The 14,842-nt window shown below is 49.1% G+C and overlaps 1 protein-coding gene across 6 annotated transcripts; it reads right to left on the bottom strand.

Moving 5' to 3' along the window:
* Positions 1–8,014: 8,014 nt before the first annotated feature.
* On the bottom strand, positions 8,015–14,097 carry WDR13 (WD repeat domain 13). 6 transcript variants are annotated; one of them, XR_003006424.1, is made up of 11 exons: positions 13,993–14,097; positions 13,702–13,781; positions 12,791–13,031; positions 11,929–12,038; positions 11,686–11,816; positions 10,774–11,081; positions 9,870–10,050; positions 9,628–9,769; positions 8,876–8,927; positions 8,669–8,787; positions 8,268–8,288 (listed from the first exon to the last, which is right to left on the bottom strand). XR_003006424.1 is itself a non-coding variant. In XM_024769335.1 (10 exons), exons 2-10 carry the CDS (start codon positions 13,740–13,742, stop codon positions 8,104–8,106), a joined length of 1,458 nt encoding a protein of 485 aa, XP_024625103.1. In that variant the 5' UTR covers positions 13,743–13,781; positions 13,993–14,097; the 3' UTR covers positions 8,015–8,103. The 6 variants fall into 6 exon arrangements, 5 of the variants coding, with proteins under 5 accessions (XP_024625103.1, XP_024625106.1, XP_024625107.1 ...); XM_024769335.1 differs by lacking the exon at positions 8,876–8,927 and having other exon boundaries at positions 8,015–8,288; XM_024769338.1 differs by lacking the exon at positions 8,876–8,927 and having other exon boundaries at positions 8,015–8,288; positions 13,588–13,781; positions 13,993–14,075.
* Between the last annotated feature and the right edge of the window lie 745 nt (positions 14,098–14,842).

Below are 14,842 nucleotides of genomic sequence, written 5' to 3'. Positions count from 1 at the left end.
TTTTTGGTATTTTTTATGCCTTCTTGGTATTTCCTTAGTGGTCTACCTTTTGTTATGGAATCATTTCTCATTCTTTTTCAAGTGATTTGAAAGTTCTCTTTCCTGTCTTTAATTCAACTTGTGATTATCGTTACGTTTTTTAAAAAAAAACTTAGTTGAATCTACATTTATCTAATTATCTGCAGCAGAAATGAAAGAATATCTATTCATCTCTTCTCTCCTTTGTGAATGGAGTGTGAACATTCCTATTGTCATAAGATAGGTGTCTGAACACTTAGGGTAACAGACCGGGATGTGGAGTCCCATGAGTCATGCGCAGAGCACTTTGGAAACAGGTCAAACAGACTGGGTACAGACACTCCTGGTGTAACACAGATTGTGGTATGAACACTTCTGGAGTCATACAAACTAGGGTGTCGACATGCCTCATGTCACAAAGACTAGAATGTGGACACTCTTGGGTACATATGTACTAGGGTAGGGACCTCCTGCAGTCACACAGATTGGGGTGTAGACACTTTGGGGGTCATACAGACTGGACTTTGGACATATGTGGTCATGCAGACTAGGTCGTGGAGACTCCTCGGCTCACACAGAGTCAGGTATGGATCATGGGAGAGTCTGTGTTCCAGTCTGTGACTCCACTAGAATCTACATTTATCACTGTGAACAGTTTGGTCCACATTGCAATCTCCCACCCTATTATATCTGACTGTAGTCTGTATTTCACCAGTAGTGACCACTTTGAAGTCCTTATAAGTTCAGTAGTTTTCATCCCCTATATTTGAATTCAGACAAGAAGGCCATTAATGCCGGAGTATTTTCCATAAGCCCAGGTTTGAAGTCTTAACCAAAGGGGCACAGATGGTGAAAGACTTAACAATGGTCCAGGTTCAAGGTCAGAAGGTAGGGCATGGATAATGGACTAGTTAACATGCTAGGGTCCGTGCTCTAAAAGAGTACTGACAGTGAAATTACTAACCTTGTTTAAGGTCAGGCCAGAGGGGCAATAACAGTGCTAGCCTTATCAGAGGCCCCAGTGGAAGGCAACACTGCCAGAAGGGAACTGACAGTGGAAGAATTAACACGGACTGTGGTTCAAAGTCAGAGAAGAGGAGCATTGATGGTAGAAGAGTTTACACACAGGGTTCAATAACAGACAAGAAAATCACTGATGGTGGAATAAAGAGACCCAGATTTGGGGTTATGTAAGAGAGGCCGGGATTTTTTTAATTAGTTAACAATAGTTCTGTTTGATTATCTAGACAGAGAGATGTTGATGTTAGAATAGTTAGCAAATGATTGAACTCAGACTAGAGGGGCATTAAGAGTTAACAGAGGCCCTGGTTTAGGGTCAGACCAAAGAAACAGAGATGGAGACAATTGAATAAATATCTGGGTTTGAGCTCAGTCAAGAGAGGAACAGATTCTAGAATAGTTAACAGAGTCCGGGGTTTGAGTTCAGATTCCAGGAGCACTGATGTTGGAAGAAATAACTGTACAAGTTCAATGACAGACTCACAGGCTACTGGTAACAGAACAGTTATCAGAGGATCAGGTTCGAGGTCAAATCACGGGGGAGTTAATGGTGCTATATTTAACAGAGGTTTGAGGATAGGCCTGGAGTGGAGGGATTTAAATGGCTGTGTTGGATAATTAGACAAGTAGATCATTGAATTTGGAAGAGTAAACATCAGACAGATGGCAGAGCAAGGATAGTGGAAGAGCTTTGATAAGGAAGCAGGATGACACTGAAGGTGAAATGACAATAAAAGAGACCCTGGTTTGAGAATAGACCAGCAGGACATTGATGTTGCAGCAGTTAATAGTGGACCAGGTCTGAGGTCAGACCAATGGAGCACTGTGGCTTAAGAGTTAAAATGGCCTGGGTTCAAAGTCAGATCAGAAAGGACTGAAGGTTGAATAGTTAAAAAGAAGCCCTGCACGGCTGGAACCTGTGCTCAGCAATGGGAGAGGCCGCAGCGGTGAGAGGCCCCCGTACCACAAAAAAAATTTAAAAAAAGAAGCCTAGGTACAACAGTGTCAGAGTCTTGGATGAAGAATTAATAAGAGGTCTGGGTTTGATTTGAGACCAGAGGGGCCTTTCAGTTAGAATATGAAATGAAGGCCTGGGTTCAAGGTCATGCCTAAGGAGCAGTGACGGGAGGATACTTAACAGAGACCTTGTTTTTATGGCAGACCAGAAGGGCACTGATGGTGGAATTATTAATAGAGGAGGTCAAACCAGAGAGGCTGGCATCTTGGAATAGTTCAAAATCAGATCTTATGGGGATATATGTACATGTATAGCTGATTCACTTTGTTATAAAGCAGAAACTAACACACCATTGTAAAGCAATTATACTCCAAGAAAGTTGTTTAAAAAAAAATCAGATCAGAGGACCTTGATGTTAGAATAGTTAACAGAAGTCTCCACTCCCAGTCAGACCAGAGGGCTGATGATGGTGGAACAGTTTATAGAGGTCAGGGCAGAAGGGCACCAGCAGTGGAATAACTGAAAAAGCTCTGGGCTTTGGTTGAATGAGAAGCCTATCATGTTGGATTAGTTAAGAGATACCCACGTGAAACTTCAGATCAAAGCGGGTCTTGAAGGAGTAAAGGCTAACAGAGCCCGAATTTGAGGTCAGACCAGAAATGCCTTGATGATTCTAGAGTTCAAAAAGGCCCAGTTGGGACTTCCCTGGTGGCACAGTGGTTAAGAATCCACCTGCCAATGCAGGGGACATGGGTTGGAGCCCTGGTCTGGGAAGATCCCACATGCCATGGAGCAACTGAGCCCATGTGCCACAACTACTGAGCCTGTGCTCTAGAGCCCACAAGCTACAATTACTGGAGCAGGCGTGCTTAGAGCCCATGCTCTGCAACAAGAGTAGCCCCTGCTCACCGCAACTAGAGAGAGCCCGCATGCAGCAACGAAGACCCAACACAGCCCAAAATGAATAAAATAAAATAAATAAATTTTTTAAAAAGGCCCAGTCAGAGCAGAAAGCCAGTGATAGTGGGATATTAACTAGAGGCCTGCATTCAAGGTTGGACCAAAGAATAGTCAGCAGAATTTCAGTTCCAGATAAGACCAAAGGGGTATTGATGGTGGAGTGGTTAAGAGTTCCAGATCTGAGGGCTTCCCTGGTGGCGCAGTGGTTGAGTCACACACACACACACAAAGAAAAAAAAAAAAAGGGTTTCAGATCTGATGTTAAATCAGAGGCACAGTGATGACGGACAAGTTAACAGAGGTCCAAGTCTGACCAGTAAGTTTTTTTTATTATTATTTGCTCTTTATTATTTCCCCTTAGGTTGTAAGTCAAGAAAATCATTATGAAGAATTTAAAGCAGATTTGAGGTAAATTCTGTTACCTCAAAATTTCGCAAGGAGGAAGTCCCCCAAATCATGTATAACAACATCTGTGATCAGCCATCTTGAATCCAGATGCAATGAAGACATGAAAAATGTGAAGAAAAGAAGAAAGTATTAGAGAAAAATGAGGCTCCCCGAAATGATTTTGTGATCTGCTAACCTTAGTGGAAACCAAGCGTCTTTTTGGTGCTCCATACTGTGCAGAAAAGAGTTAACAGCAGGCCTCAATTGCTGTCTTTGGAAAGGCCTGCTTTAAGGGGGGCCCTTGGCTGGCATCTGGAAATTTAGATTCCAGGAAGATTCCCACCACTCTCTAATTGATAAGAGTGACCCACTGTGCCTGAACTGTTCGTCCAAGCACCGTGGTTTATGCTAAACACCTGCTTTCCTTCAGGGTGTCAGGGAGTTGGGTATGTGCCAGGCAGAGGGTGCTTACATGACCAACCCCTAATAGAAACCATGGGCGGAGTCTCTAACAAGCTTCCGTGGTTCACAGTGTTTAACATGTGTTGTCACAACTGAGGGAATTAAGGGTGTCCTGTGAGGCTTCACTGGAAGATGACCCTTGGAGGCTTGTGCCTGTTTCCCCTGGACTTCACCCCATGTGCCATTTCCCTTTGCTGACTGTGCTCTGTATCTTTTTGCTGTAAAAATCATAGCCATGTATACAACCATCTGAGGAGACTGAGAATCCTCCTAGCAAATCACTGAGTCTGTGAACAGTCCAGCTCTCTGGACTATCACCACATCTCATCACCATTTACCTTAAGGTCTGTCAGATGGAAGTACCAGATAGAAATGCTTCTGGCTACAAGTAATTGCACTGTCCAATAACAGTGGCTTGAATGAACAAGAGGTTATTTTCCTCCCTCAACAAGACTGCTGGTGTTAGTTCAGCAGCTCAACAATGTTGGGCCAGGTCGGGGTCTCTGACTCTGTGGACTGACCCTGAGGTCTCAAGACGGTAGCTATAATTCCCATTGATACATCTGGATGTGGCAGCCTATGGAGCTGGAGGGAAGGGAGCAGCTGGAGCAAGAGGCTCTTTGATACCCTGGAACTTTGACATTTCCTGGTGACTCAGGTCATTGACAAGGGATTTGGGTTATCAATCTCCCTGTCTACACCCCAAGCTTTCTGACCTCACTCAGGGCTCCTCTCAAATACTGAACATTACTCAGTGTTCTCTGAGATGTTCCAGGCCTCGAATTTGAGCCCTGGGTGGGCATGGGAGGAGCTAGGGGTAGTCTGGAGTTTCTCTGGGGTGGAGAGAGATCCCCCATCCCTTTCCTCCCACAACAGGAGCCGCTACCTCAGCCTCAGGGTCCATAGTTGCTCTGCACCACCTTGGCGCTCTCAACACCTCTGCTCCCTGCTTGCGGAAAACAACCAATGCACCGACAGGTGTGGGGCCCAGGGTGCGGCTGGCCCAGGGGTGGGGGGAGCCTGGAAGCCTCAGCCTCCCTGAGGAGCCAGCGGAGTCCTGCAGACTTAACAGGATGAAACCCCTGTGGTAGAAGCCAACATTTCCTACCTCAGCCCCTCTGCTGCCACCACCTTGGTGCAAGTCCCCATCACTGCTCACCTCAACTACTGCAGGGTCTCCTGACTGATCCCCCTGCTCCCGCTCCCCCATTCCAGTCTGTTCTCTTCACAGTGCCCACAAGGATCCTCTTACAACCAAGTGAGATCATGTCCCTACTCCGCCCAAAATGTTCTGGTGACTCACGCCTCACTCAGCAAAAACGCTCAAGTCCTCACTGTGCCCCCAAAGCCCTCCAGGATTGGGCCTGTCCAACCTCATCTCTTAGCAAACCTTAATCTAGCCACACTGGCCTCTACAATGGTCCTCCTGGCACACTCCAGCCTTGGTGCCTCTGAACTGCCTTTTCTCTACCTATGATATTCTTCTTCCTCACACACTATGGCTCTCTCACTTCATTCAGGTCTTTGTTTAAATTTCACACTGTCAGAGACCCCAAATAGCCAAAGCAATCTTGAGAAAGAAAAACAGAGCTGGAGGAATTAGGCTCCCTGACTTCAGTCTACACTACAAAGCTACAGTAATCAAAACAGTATGGTACTGGCACAAAAACAGAAATACAGATCAATGGAACAAGATAGAAAGCCCAGAAATAAACCCACGCACCTATGATCAATTAATCTACAACAAAGGAGGCAAGAATATACAATGGAGAAAACAGAGTCTCTTCAATAAGTGGTGCTGGGAAAACTGGACAGCTGCCTGTAAAAGAATGAAATTAGAACATACATCTTTAACACCATACACAAAAATAAACTCAAAACAGATTAAGGACCTAAATGTGAAACCGGAAACTATAAAACTCTTAGAGGAAAACATATGCAGAACACTCTTTGACATAAATTGCAGCAATATCTTTCTGGTTTCACCTCCCAGAGTAATGAAAATAAAAACAAAAATAAACAAATGGGACCTAATTAAACTTAAAAGCTTTTGCACAGCAAAGGAAATGATAAACAAGACAAAAAGACAACCCTCAGAATGGGAGAAAAGATTTGCAACTGAATCAACGGACAAAGGATTAATCTCCAAAATATATAAACAGCTCATGCAGCTCAATATTAAAAAAAAAAAAACAACCCAATCAAAAAATGGGCAGAAGACCTAAATAGGCATTTCTCCAAAGAAGACATACAGATGGCCAAGAAGCACATGAAAAGCTGCTCAACATCACTAATTTGGGTTATCTATCTCCCATCTTCTCTATTAGAGAAGTACAAATCAAACCTACAATAAGGTATCACCTCACACCAGTTAGAATGGGTATCATTAGAAAAGCTACAAACAACAAATGCTGGAGAGCGTGTGGAGAAAAGGGAACCCTCCTGCACTGTTGGTGGGAATGTAAATTGATACAGCCACTATGGAGAACAGTATGGAGCTTTCTTAAAAAAGTAAAAATAGAACTACCACACGACCCACCAATCCCACTACTGGGCATATACCCAGAGAAAACCATAATTCAAAAAGAGTCATGTACCACAATGTTCACTGCAGCTCTATTTACAATAGCCAGGACATGGAAGCAGCCTAAGTGTCCATCGACAGATGAATGGATAAAGAAGATGTGGCACATATATACAATGGAATATTACTGAGCCATAAAAAGAAATGAAATGGAATTATCTGTAGTGAGGTGGATGGACCTAGAGTCTGTCGTACAGAGTGAAGTAAGTCAGAAAAAGAAAAACAAATACCATATGCTAACACATATATATGGAATCTAAAAAAAAAGTTGTTCTGATGAACCTAGGGGTAGGACAGGAATAAAGACACAGACGTAGAGAATGGACTTGAGGACACGGGGAGGGGGAAGGGTAAGCTGGGACGAAGTGACAGAGTGGCACGGACATATATACACTACCAAATGTAAAATAGATAGCTACTGGGAAGCAGCCGCATAGCACAGGGAGATCAGCTTGATGCTTTGTGATGACCTAGACGGGTGGGATAGGGAAGGTGGGAGGGAGATGCAAGAGGGAGGAGATATGGGGATATATGTATATGTATAGCTGATTCACTTTGTTATAAATCAGAAACTAACACACCATTGTAAAGCAATTATACTCTGATAAAGATATTTAAAAAAACCCCAAAACCAAAAAAACAAAAAACACCCGTATGATCCAGCAATCCCATTCCTGGGCATAGATCCAGAGAAAAAACCATAATTTGAAAAGATACATGCACCCACAATGTTCACTGCAGCACTATTTACAATAGCCAAGACACAGAAGCAACCTAAATGTCCACTGACAGATGAATGGATAAAGAGGATGTGGTACGTATATACAATGGAATATTACTCAGCCATAAAAAAGGAATGAAATAATGCCATTTGCAGCAACATGGATGGGCCTAGAGATTACCATACTAAGTGAAGTAAGTCAGACAGACAAATATCATATGGTATCACTTATATGAGGAATCTAAAACAATGATACAAATGAACTTATTTACAAAACAGAAACAGACTCACAGACTTAGAGAACAAGTGTATGGTTACCAAAGGGGAAAGGTGGGAGGGAGGGATAAAGTAGGAGTTTGGGATTAACATATACACACTTCTATACATAAAATAATCAACTAGGACCTAGTGTAATACTCCAATATAAAATAAAAATTAAAGAAAAATAAATTTCACACTGTCAGGAACATCTTCCCTGATCAGGACACCAAAAAGAGCCTAACCCTCCCCTCACTCCTGCACTCTATCCCCTGCCCTTTTTCCTCACAACGCTCAGCTTTAGCTGACCTGTTATATATTTGTCTATTATCTACCTGCCTCCGCTAGAACGTAAGCCCCACGAGGGCAGCCATTCCTGTCAGTTTAAGTCACAGCTTGTACTCTCAGTGCCTAGAACAGGTCCCGGCGCACAGAGGTGCTCCACGATGTCTGTCCAAAGCGTGACTGTGTAAAACACTTGAAGTGGTGCCTCTGACATGGCAGACGTTCATAAACGGCTGTTGAATGAATCCATCAATGAATCAATGCATGAAGGCATGAATTAGGAGGTGAACCCCCATCCCATCTTGGGTCCTAGAGCTGCCCTTTCCCCCATCCCAACCCCAGAAGACCTGGGAGCCAGTCATCGGCACAACCACAGGAACTTTATTTACAAACACAAGGCTGGGGCCGGAGGCGGGTGGGAAGGTGGACAGTGGCAAGGCTGGAAGTCTCCTACTTCTGCTCCCGCCTCCAGACGATGACCATGCCGCTAGCGTCGCTGGAAGCCAGCAGGCTCTCATCGCAGTTGAAGCTGACATCCAGCACGGGCGCGCTGTGGCCCCGCAGCTTGTTGACGGCGGCCTTGGCTGCCCGCTCCACGTCAAAGAAATGCACGCACATGTCCTCGCTGCCCGTCACTGCCCAGATGAGAGACCATCAGGAGGTGTTGCAGGAGGCAGCGGGGTGCCCTGCATGTGAAGTCTCTGAGGTGTTGAGGGATTTATGTCCAAGGTGTAAGGTCCCGGGGCTGGGGGCTCTGGGGTGGACCATCCCCAGATGCAAGGTCACCTAGCTGTTTTGGCTCTGCGTCCAGAGTGTGAGGTCTCTGAGCTCTTTGTTGGTGGCGGGGAGGGGTCTGTGTCTTAGGCTGTGAGGTTTCTGGGCTGTCTGGGGGGTCTGTGTTCAAAGTGTGAGGTTGCTGGGCATTAGGATGTCGTGACAGCTGAGCCAGATCAGCACCAGCCCTGGTCCCTGCCCCTCCCTGGCCACCCAGACACCCCGACCCCATGGGACTCACCCACACAGGCCCCCTGGCGGAAGGACACGAGGGGGCAGAAAATGCTGCGTATGGGGTGCGAGCTCTGCTCAATGGGGAAGCTTCTCTTCAGCTGCAGGGTCCCCTCGTTGTCCACCACTCTGAGAGGAGGAAGAGAGTGGGTTAGGGGGCAGCCTCAGTCCCAGAGGGGGACGAATGGTGGGCCAGTTTGTGTCCCCACCCCTGCACCTGAGGTCTTTTCAAGGTTCATGAAATCCAGTTTTGAGACGACTGCATAAACCTATAAAGCACGGGATGGTGTGTGAGTTAGTGACAGTTTGGAAACTGTATCTGTTGATACAAATGGGGAGCCTCTGCTGTTTAATTTGCTAGTTTCTTTTCCTAAGGGTCCCTAAGAGATCCTGATTTTAGGACAGGCACAAAGAGAGGGAATGACTGACCAAACTACAGCACCCCTGCACCGTGGAATACCACATGGCTATTCAAAGGAATGAACCCGAGCTACTGCAGGGAGCAGCGTGCAGCCCAGGCTGAGAACTGCATTTAGATGACAGACATAAGTGAGTGGGGATAGTAAAACTCCCAGCTTCAAAAGAAAAAATTTTTTAAAAAAATGAAGGAAGGGAAAGCAGGCCACTGCTCTAAGGGGACTCTAGTCTATTTTATGGCTCAGTTTGCTCATCTGTAAAATGGACATGATTACAGCACCCACCTCACAGGGTTGCTGTGAGGATTAAATGAGGGGATATGAACAGGGCCTGGCCCAGCAACTGCTACGCACATGATAGCTATTGCTATTACTATTACTGCTCCTATTGATGTCACCATGATCAGATTTTTACTATTATTAGGAGACCGAACCTCTCCCCTCAATGAAGTTAACCTCCATGGCTTAGTCTGCTGGGGAGACAGGGCTCTCGTCTCAGTCTGACAGAGGCGGCAGGCCCCCCACCTCCAGGCGGCCCAGAGAGGAGGCCCACCTGTAGAGCAGCAGCTTGTTGAGGCAAGCATTTATGAGCAGCGAGGGGTCCCGGGCCTCGCGGCTGACCCAGGAGCGGGCGGAGATGCTGGTCACAGGGCTGCCCTCGTGTACCACCAGACGCTTGGCTTTGGTCAGCTTCCCTGTGGCAGCAGAAGGGGGGGAGGCAACGGTGAGGGTTGGGACTGTGCACCAGAAGGGTGAGGGTGTGAGCAGCTGGATGCAGGCCTAGGGTCTGCCTACCTGTGGCCATGTCGAAAAGGAAGGAGAAAACACTGCCGCGGTCATCACCCGCCCAGAGCAGCCGGCCAGGGGCATCAAAGGACAGAGCGAGGACACGGCCTGTCAGCTTGCTGGAGCCACCCTTCACTTTCTTGCCCGTGGAGATGTTCATGACGTGCACGTTGTGCTTGGCATTCCCCACCTGTGTGTGAGACCCGCACACCATCACCCTGCTCCCAGCCACTCCCTCCTTGAGTCTGACCACAGCAGGGCTGCTGTTGATGGGACTGGCTGATCCCTACTGGACTCTCATCACAGTGAGGGTGGGCCGGTAGACTGGAAGGTGACTCAGGCTGGTCATCCTCCCCAGCCAGTCCCTCTTGCAATCTGAACAGAAGAGACAGCTTCTCCCAGAACTCAAGGGGCCTGCCTGGTCCTTCCTGGAGCCTTGACTATACTAGGGCGGCGGCTGCTGCTACAGCTGAAAGGATCCCAGAGCACAGGCTCACGGGGCCAGCTCCCCCTACTCCCCACTCAGGACCTGGCCAGACTTTTCATTTCCTTCCCCTGTCCTCTGACTCTCTATCAGGGTCGGACCACCATGATGCTGCCACTGAGATGAAACAAGGTTTCCGACTAGTAATCCTGCTCCCCAACCAGCAGCCCCTGCAGTTGGAAAACGGTAGGACTACTGCTGATGGGACCGTGACCCTACCCCCAGACCGCCCCCCATCCCCGGAGTCTACCACAGTGAGGCCATCCCAGACCAAGAACCACGTCCCCAGTTCTGCCCTGTTTCCCTCTGAGTCTGGCCAGAGGAGGACGGAGGCGATGGACTAGAGGGGACCCCCTTATCCCGACTCCCTGCGACAGCCCTCCTGGCCTGGCATCCCGCCCTCGGCAAGGGGGTGCTCTGGAGCCTGACCACAGTGAGGTTGTTGTTGACCGGCTGAAAGGTGCAGCAGAGCAGTTCGGCGCTGTCTGGGTCAGGGATCTCCCGGATGCAGCGGCCGTCCTCAGAGGCCCAGATGCGCATGGTGGCATCAAGCGAGGTGGACACGAGGATGTCGTTGGAGAGGGACCAGGCGAAGTCGGAGACCCCGCGGGTGTGGCCCCGCAGCACTCGGAGCACGGTGGGCGGGGCGGGCACCAGCTGGCACAGCGAAATGCTGCCATCGAGTGAGCAGCAGGCCAGGCGGTGCCGGTCGTCATTGGCGAAGCGCACCCTGGGGACTGCAAGGCCAAGGAGCCATTTGTGAGAGCTGCCACGCTCACCGGGTGCTTTCATTTACAGAAGGTTCTGACGTGTGAGCCAGGGGCCGGGACCGACTGCACCAGGCACAGTGGCCTCAGCAAAGGGTTTTCCTTGGCTGAGAAAGAGAGTTGGAACCCCAGAAGGCCCTCTACCCAAAGCTCCCTAAATCTTGGCAGGTACTTTATGGATTGCAAATGACTTCTGCAATGCAAAAAGCCTTCTACATCTCAGTAAGCACTTCACAGTTACCAGGGTCTTGGCAGTTTGCAAAACCCACTCTGCCCTTTGCAAGGAGATTTCTCTGCAGCAAAGGTTTTAAGCTCGTTCAAGCGACTCATGACCCCAGAAGCCTTCTGCAAAGTGCTCTTTTAAACTGCTGAGCCCCTTTATGGTAGACAAAGTAACCAAGACTTTGCAGATCACTTTGCAGAGGGCTTTTAGGTTTTGCGAAAGGTGTGATGAACAGCAATTCCTCCGAGGTGGGCCTGAGACTCTGCATTCCAGAAAAGGATGCACTGGGTGGTTGTCACCCAGTTGTTTGGGCAAATGCGTGGTGACGGGACCCACCATCCACGGGCTCACCTGCCTCATCCACGTGCTGGTCAAAAACATGGTACATGCCCGCAAAGGCGTAGTTCTCGCTCAGCGATGTGTCCCCGGCCATGGCTCGACTTGCTTCTGCCGCTGACGTGGGAACCACGCTGCCGGGGGGCCTAGGACCCAACAGGAGTGAGGGGTGAGAGGAGGGAGGTACTAGCGTTTGGCCTGCCATTGCCCTGTGGCTCCCCTCCTCCTCACAAACCTTCAGCTGCCCCTGGTGCATACCTGTCCTCATAGACGGCACGGTTCATCTGTGCCTGCAGCTGGTAGGAGCCTCGGCTGACAGAGCGGCGGTGCCCACGGGCCCCCAGGGCCCGAGGGTCATCCTCGAAGTCCTGCAAACAGAGGGTCAGGGTAGGCACACCTTGCAAACAGCCCTCAAGAACCTATGAGATCTAGAGTCTTCAAAATATACCCAGAACCATGGGACTTCCCTAGTGGTCCAGTGGTTAAGACTCTGCGCTTCCACTGCAGAGGGCGCAGGTTCGATCCCTGGTCAGGCAACTGAGGTACCGCATGCTGGAACCAGATCCCTTCTCACCCCTTCCACTGTCACCACCGTCACCTGGACTACTGTGGTGTCCTCTGCACTAGTTCCCCTACTCTCACCCTTGCCCCACTCAGCAAATACTTAACAAATGCTCTTTGAACAAAGAATGAACACTTTTCCCCCAGAAAACCACTCAGCTTTGTCTCTTGCCTCATTCAAGTCTCAGCTCAATTGTCACCTCCTCAGAGACGCCTTCCCTGAGCATCCCCATTAAAAATAGCTTCTCTCTGTTCCCAACACCTGTCCTGTTTCATTCCCCAAGTCAGCCTTATTTTTCCATGTTAGCACTCCTCACTACAAGCCATGGTAGTTATTCACTTGTTTACCTGGTTTGCTATGTTTATTGACCTATTTATCTTGTTTATTGCCTGCTTATCAACCTACTTATCTTATTGTCTGTTGATTTATGACATACAGTATCTCTTTTTGCCCTCTGCTCATCCTAAGAGCCAGGAACAGTGCCTGGAACATAGCAGGTGCTCGACAAGTCTGTTGAGTGAATATATATGGAGGCAGGTGGCGTGGGGAGGAGCTCACCTCCATGCGGTCAAGGGTAGTGCGGCTGCTGCGGACGATGCTGTTGCTATAGGCACGAGCACTGCCTGGCTCAGAGAGGGGCCCGTAGCGCTGGCCCAGCAGCTGCCCACGCAGCCTCAGGTACTGCCGACGCAATGCTGGAGGGTGCCCAGCCTTGGCATTCTCCCGCAGTAGCTGGCTGCGCCGTCGGATATATTGTGTCCGAAACTGTGGAAACGTTGGTGTGCGGTACGCATTGTACCTGCGATGGCAGGAGGCAAGGCGGGCAGCAGGCACAGGACAGAGGGAATCAATCAGCTCAGGGGATAGGGAAGGAGAATGAGGTGTGTGGCAGTGATAGGTCAGGATGGCAAGTGATCAGCAGTGGTGATGGGGGTCACTCTAGTGTTGTGATAAGGGTGTGTCCGCAGTAATAATGGGCATGGCAATGAGGGCAGTGTGGGCACAATGGAGGCAGTCTGCAGTTCTGCTGGAATTGGTATGGGGTGACTGAGTCAGTGTAGACAATAGGGACCAATCTGACATGGTGACGGAGGTTAGCATGGGGCAATGGTGGGTCAGTATGGCGATTGGGTCAGACTGGGGAAGTGATGGTAAGAGAAGTCTGGGGGCAAAAGTGGGGAACAGGATGTCACCAGCATGGGCTCTATCACCCCCCCACCGACAAAGGCTCCAATACCACAGACTCTGCGCATGCCCACATGTGACTGCATTAACCTAGCATGCTGTTTAACAACCCTCGCTTGCCAGTCATTCCCTGCGGGCAAGCCCCACACCCTGCTACTGCGCATGCTCACCTCCAGCAAGCCCACTCAGCTGCATAAGGCAAGTTCTCCGCCCAGCCTCATTTATCGCCATTGCGCATGCACCACGTAACTTCCGCTCCCGCGAGCTTCGACCCCACGCCTCACCTCGCGTCTACTGCTAAGACCTGCTGCCACACCGCCGCCATTCCCCGGCCTCCTCTTCCGGCGCGTCCGCCCGCGGGAGCCTGCGGGACAAGGGCCTGGAATGTCAGCGTCTCAAGTGAAGAGATCTAGATCCGCCCCTTCCGCCAGGCGATCGTTGCCATAGACACGGAGTCCCTCCAGTCCAGGATGTCACGATATCCCACCCGGCTCTTAGCATGGTCACCACCCCAGTCCTGCCCTTCCCAGGCAGCGCCCAGTGGTCCAAGAGCAGGACCCGGGATTAGGGACCACCTCCGGGGCTGCCTCCCGCTCTTGAGGCTCCCGGGGCGGCCCTGAAACCAGTGTCACCCTTCTCTCCTCTCTCAAGCTCCAGCAAGATGGCCGCCTGCTGCCAGGAAGAACTTCCGAGCGCAGAACAGATCGATAGGAATCCTCCCCAGGGCGTGGGAGAACCACGCAAGCGCATTAAGGGACAGTAGCTTCTGACACAAGGATGGAGGCTCCGCCCTTTTAAGTTCTATCCAGCCTCAGTCCCTAATGGCATTTTTTTGTGTACACAAGAACAATGTCCAGGGACCACAGGGACAGGGGCTAGTATGCGAATCACTCACTGAAAATCAGAACTATGACTTTCAAAAAAAAAAAAAAACGAAAGGACTTTTTTTGAAAGAGTGGTATAAGCTGCTTTTTAGCAGCACCATCTTGGCCAAGCAAGATTTGAAGTGCAGAATAAAAAATAATCAAACATGCAGAGGCCCCCAGAAAATTCTCCAGTTCCTAGGTGACTGATGGGCCTTCAGGCACGCCCAGAGTAAGAAGAGTCCTTTCTGTGTGTCTGTGTTGGGGTGGGCGGCTTGGATACTCCCAGGGAGCTTGGTCTGGGCGTAAGTCTCTGAAGCCAGAAGATATAAATAGGTACAACAAGCTTTGGGGTTTGGATCCCAGGAGGCTATCTGAAATCATCCTTATTTCAACTCCAACAAGAAGCTGCATCTCTATTCATCTTAAGGTGACCAGGATATACAATGTACGAAGTTGGAACACAATGTTTAGTAGCTTCCTTTCGGATCTTGACTTTGACACAATTCTCATTATTGTTCAGATTATTGTATGTGTTATAAAAATAGTGTTATTTTCACAC

The sequence above is a fragment of the Neophocaena asiaeorientalis genome, unplaced genomic scaffold, assembly GCF_003031525.2.
Source record: "Neophocaena asiaeorientalis asiaeorientalis breed wild unplaced genomic scaffold, Neophocaena_asiaeorientalis_V1.1 scaffold671, whole genome shotgun sequence".
In the NCBI taxonomy this organism is placed as follows: Eukaryota; Metazoa; Chordata; class Mammalia; order Artiodactyla; family Phocoenidae; genus Neophocaena; species Neophocaena asiaeorientalis.
Note: the sequence above shows the minus strand (reverse complement) of the source record. Positions and strands in the feature narration are given on the sequence as shown.

Excerpts from the sequence above, each read along its gene's own strand:
- WDR13 (XM_024769335.1), bottom strand. The coding sequence starts at position 13,742 with ATGGCGGCGGTGTGGCAGCAGGTCTTAGCAGTAGACGCGAG. Across the intron at positions 11,817-11,928 it reads CGTGCCGTCTATGAGGACAG|GCCCCCCGGCAGCGTGGTTC; the intron begins GTATGCACCAGG and ends GTTGGGTCCTAG. Across the intron at positions 10,051-10,773 it reads TCAACAACAACCTCACTGTG|GTGGGGAATGCCAAGCACAA; the intron begins GTCAGGCTCCAG and ends TCTCACACACAG.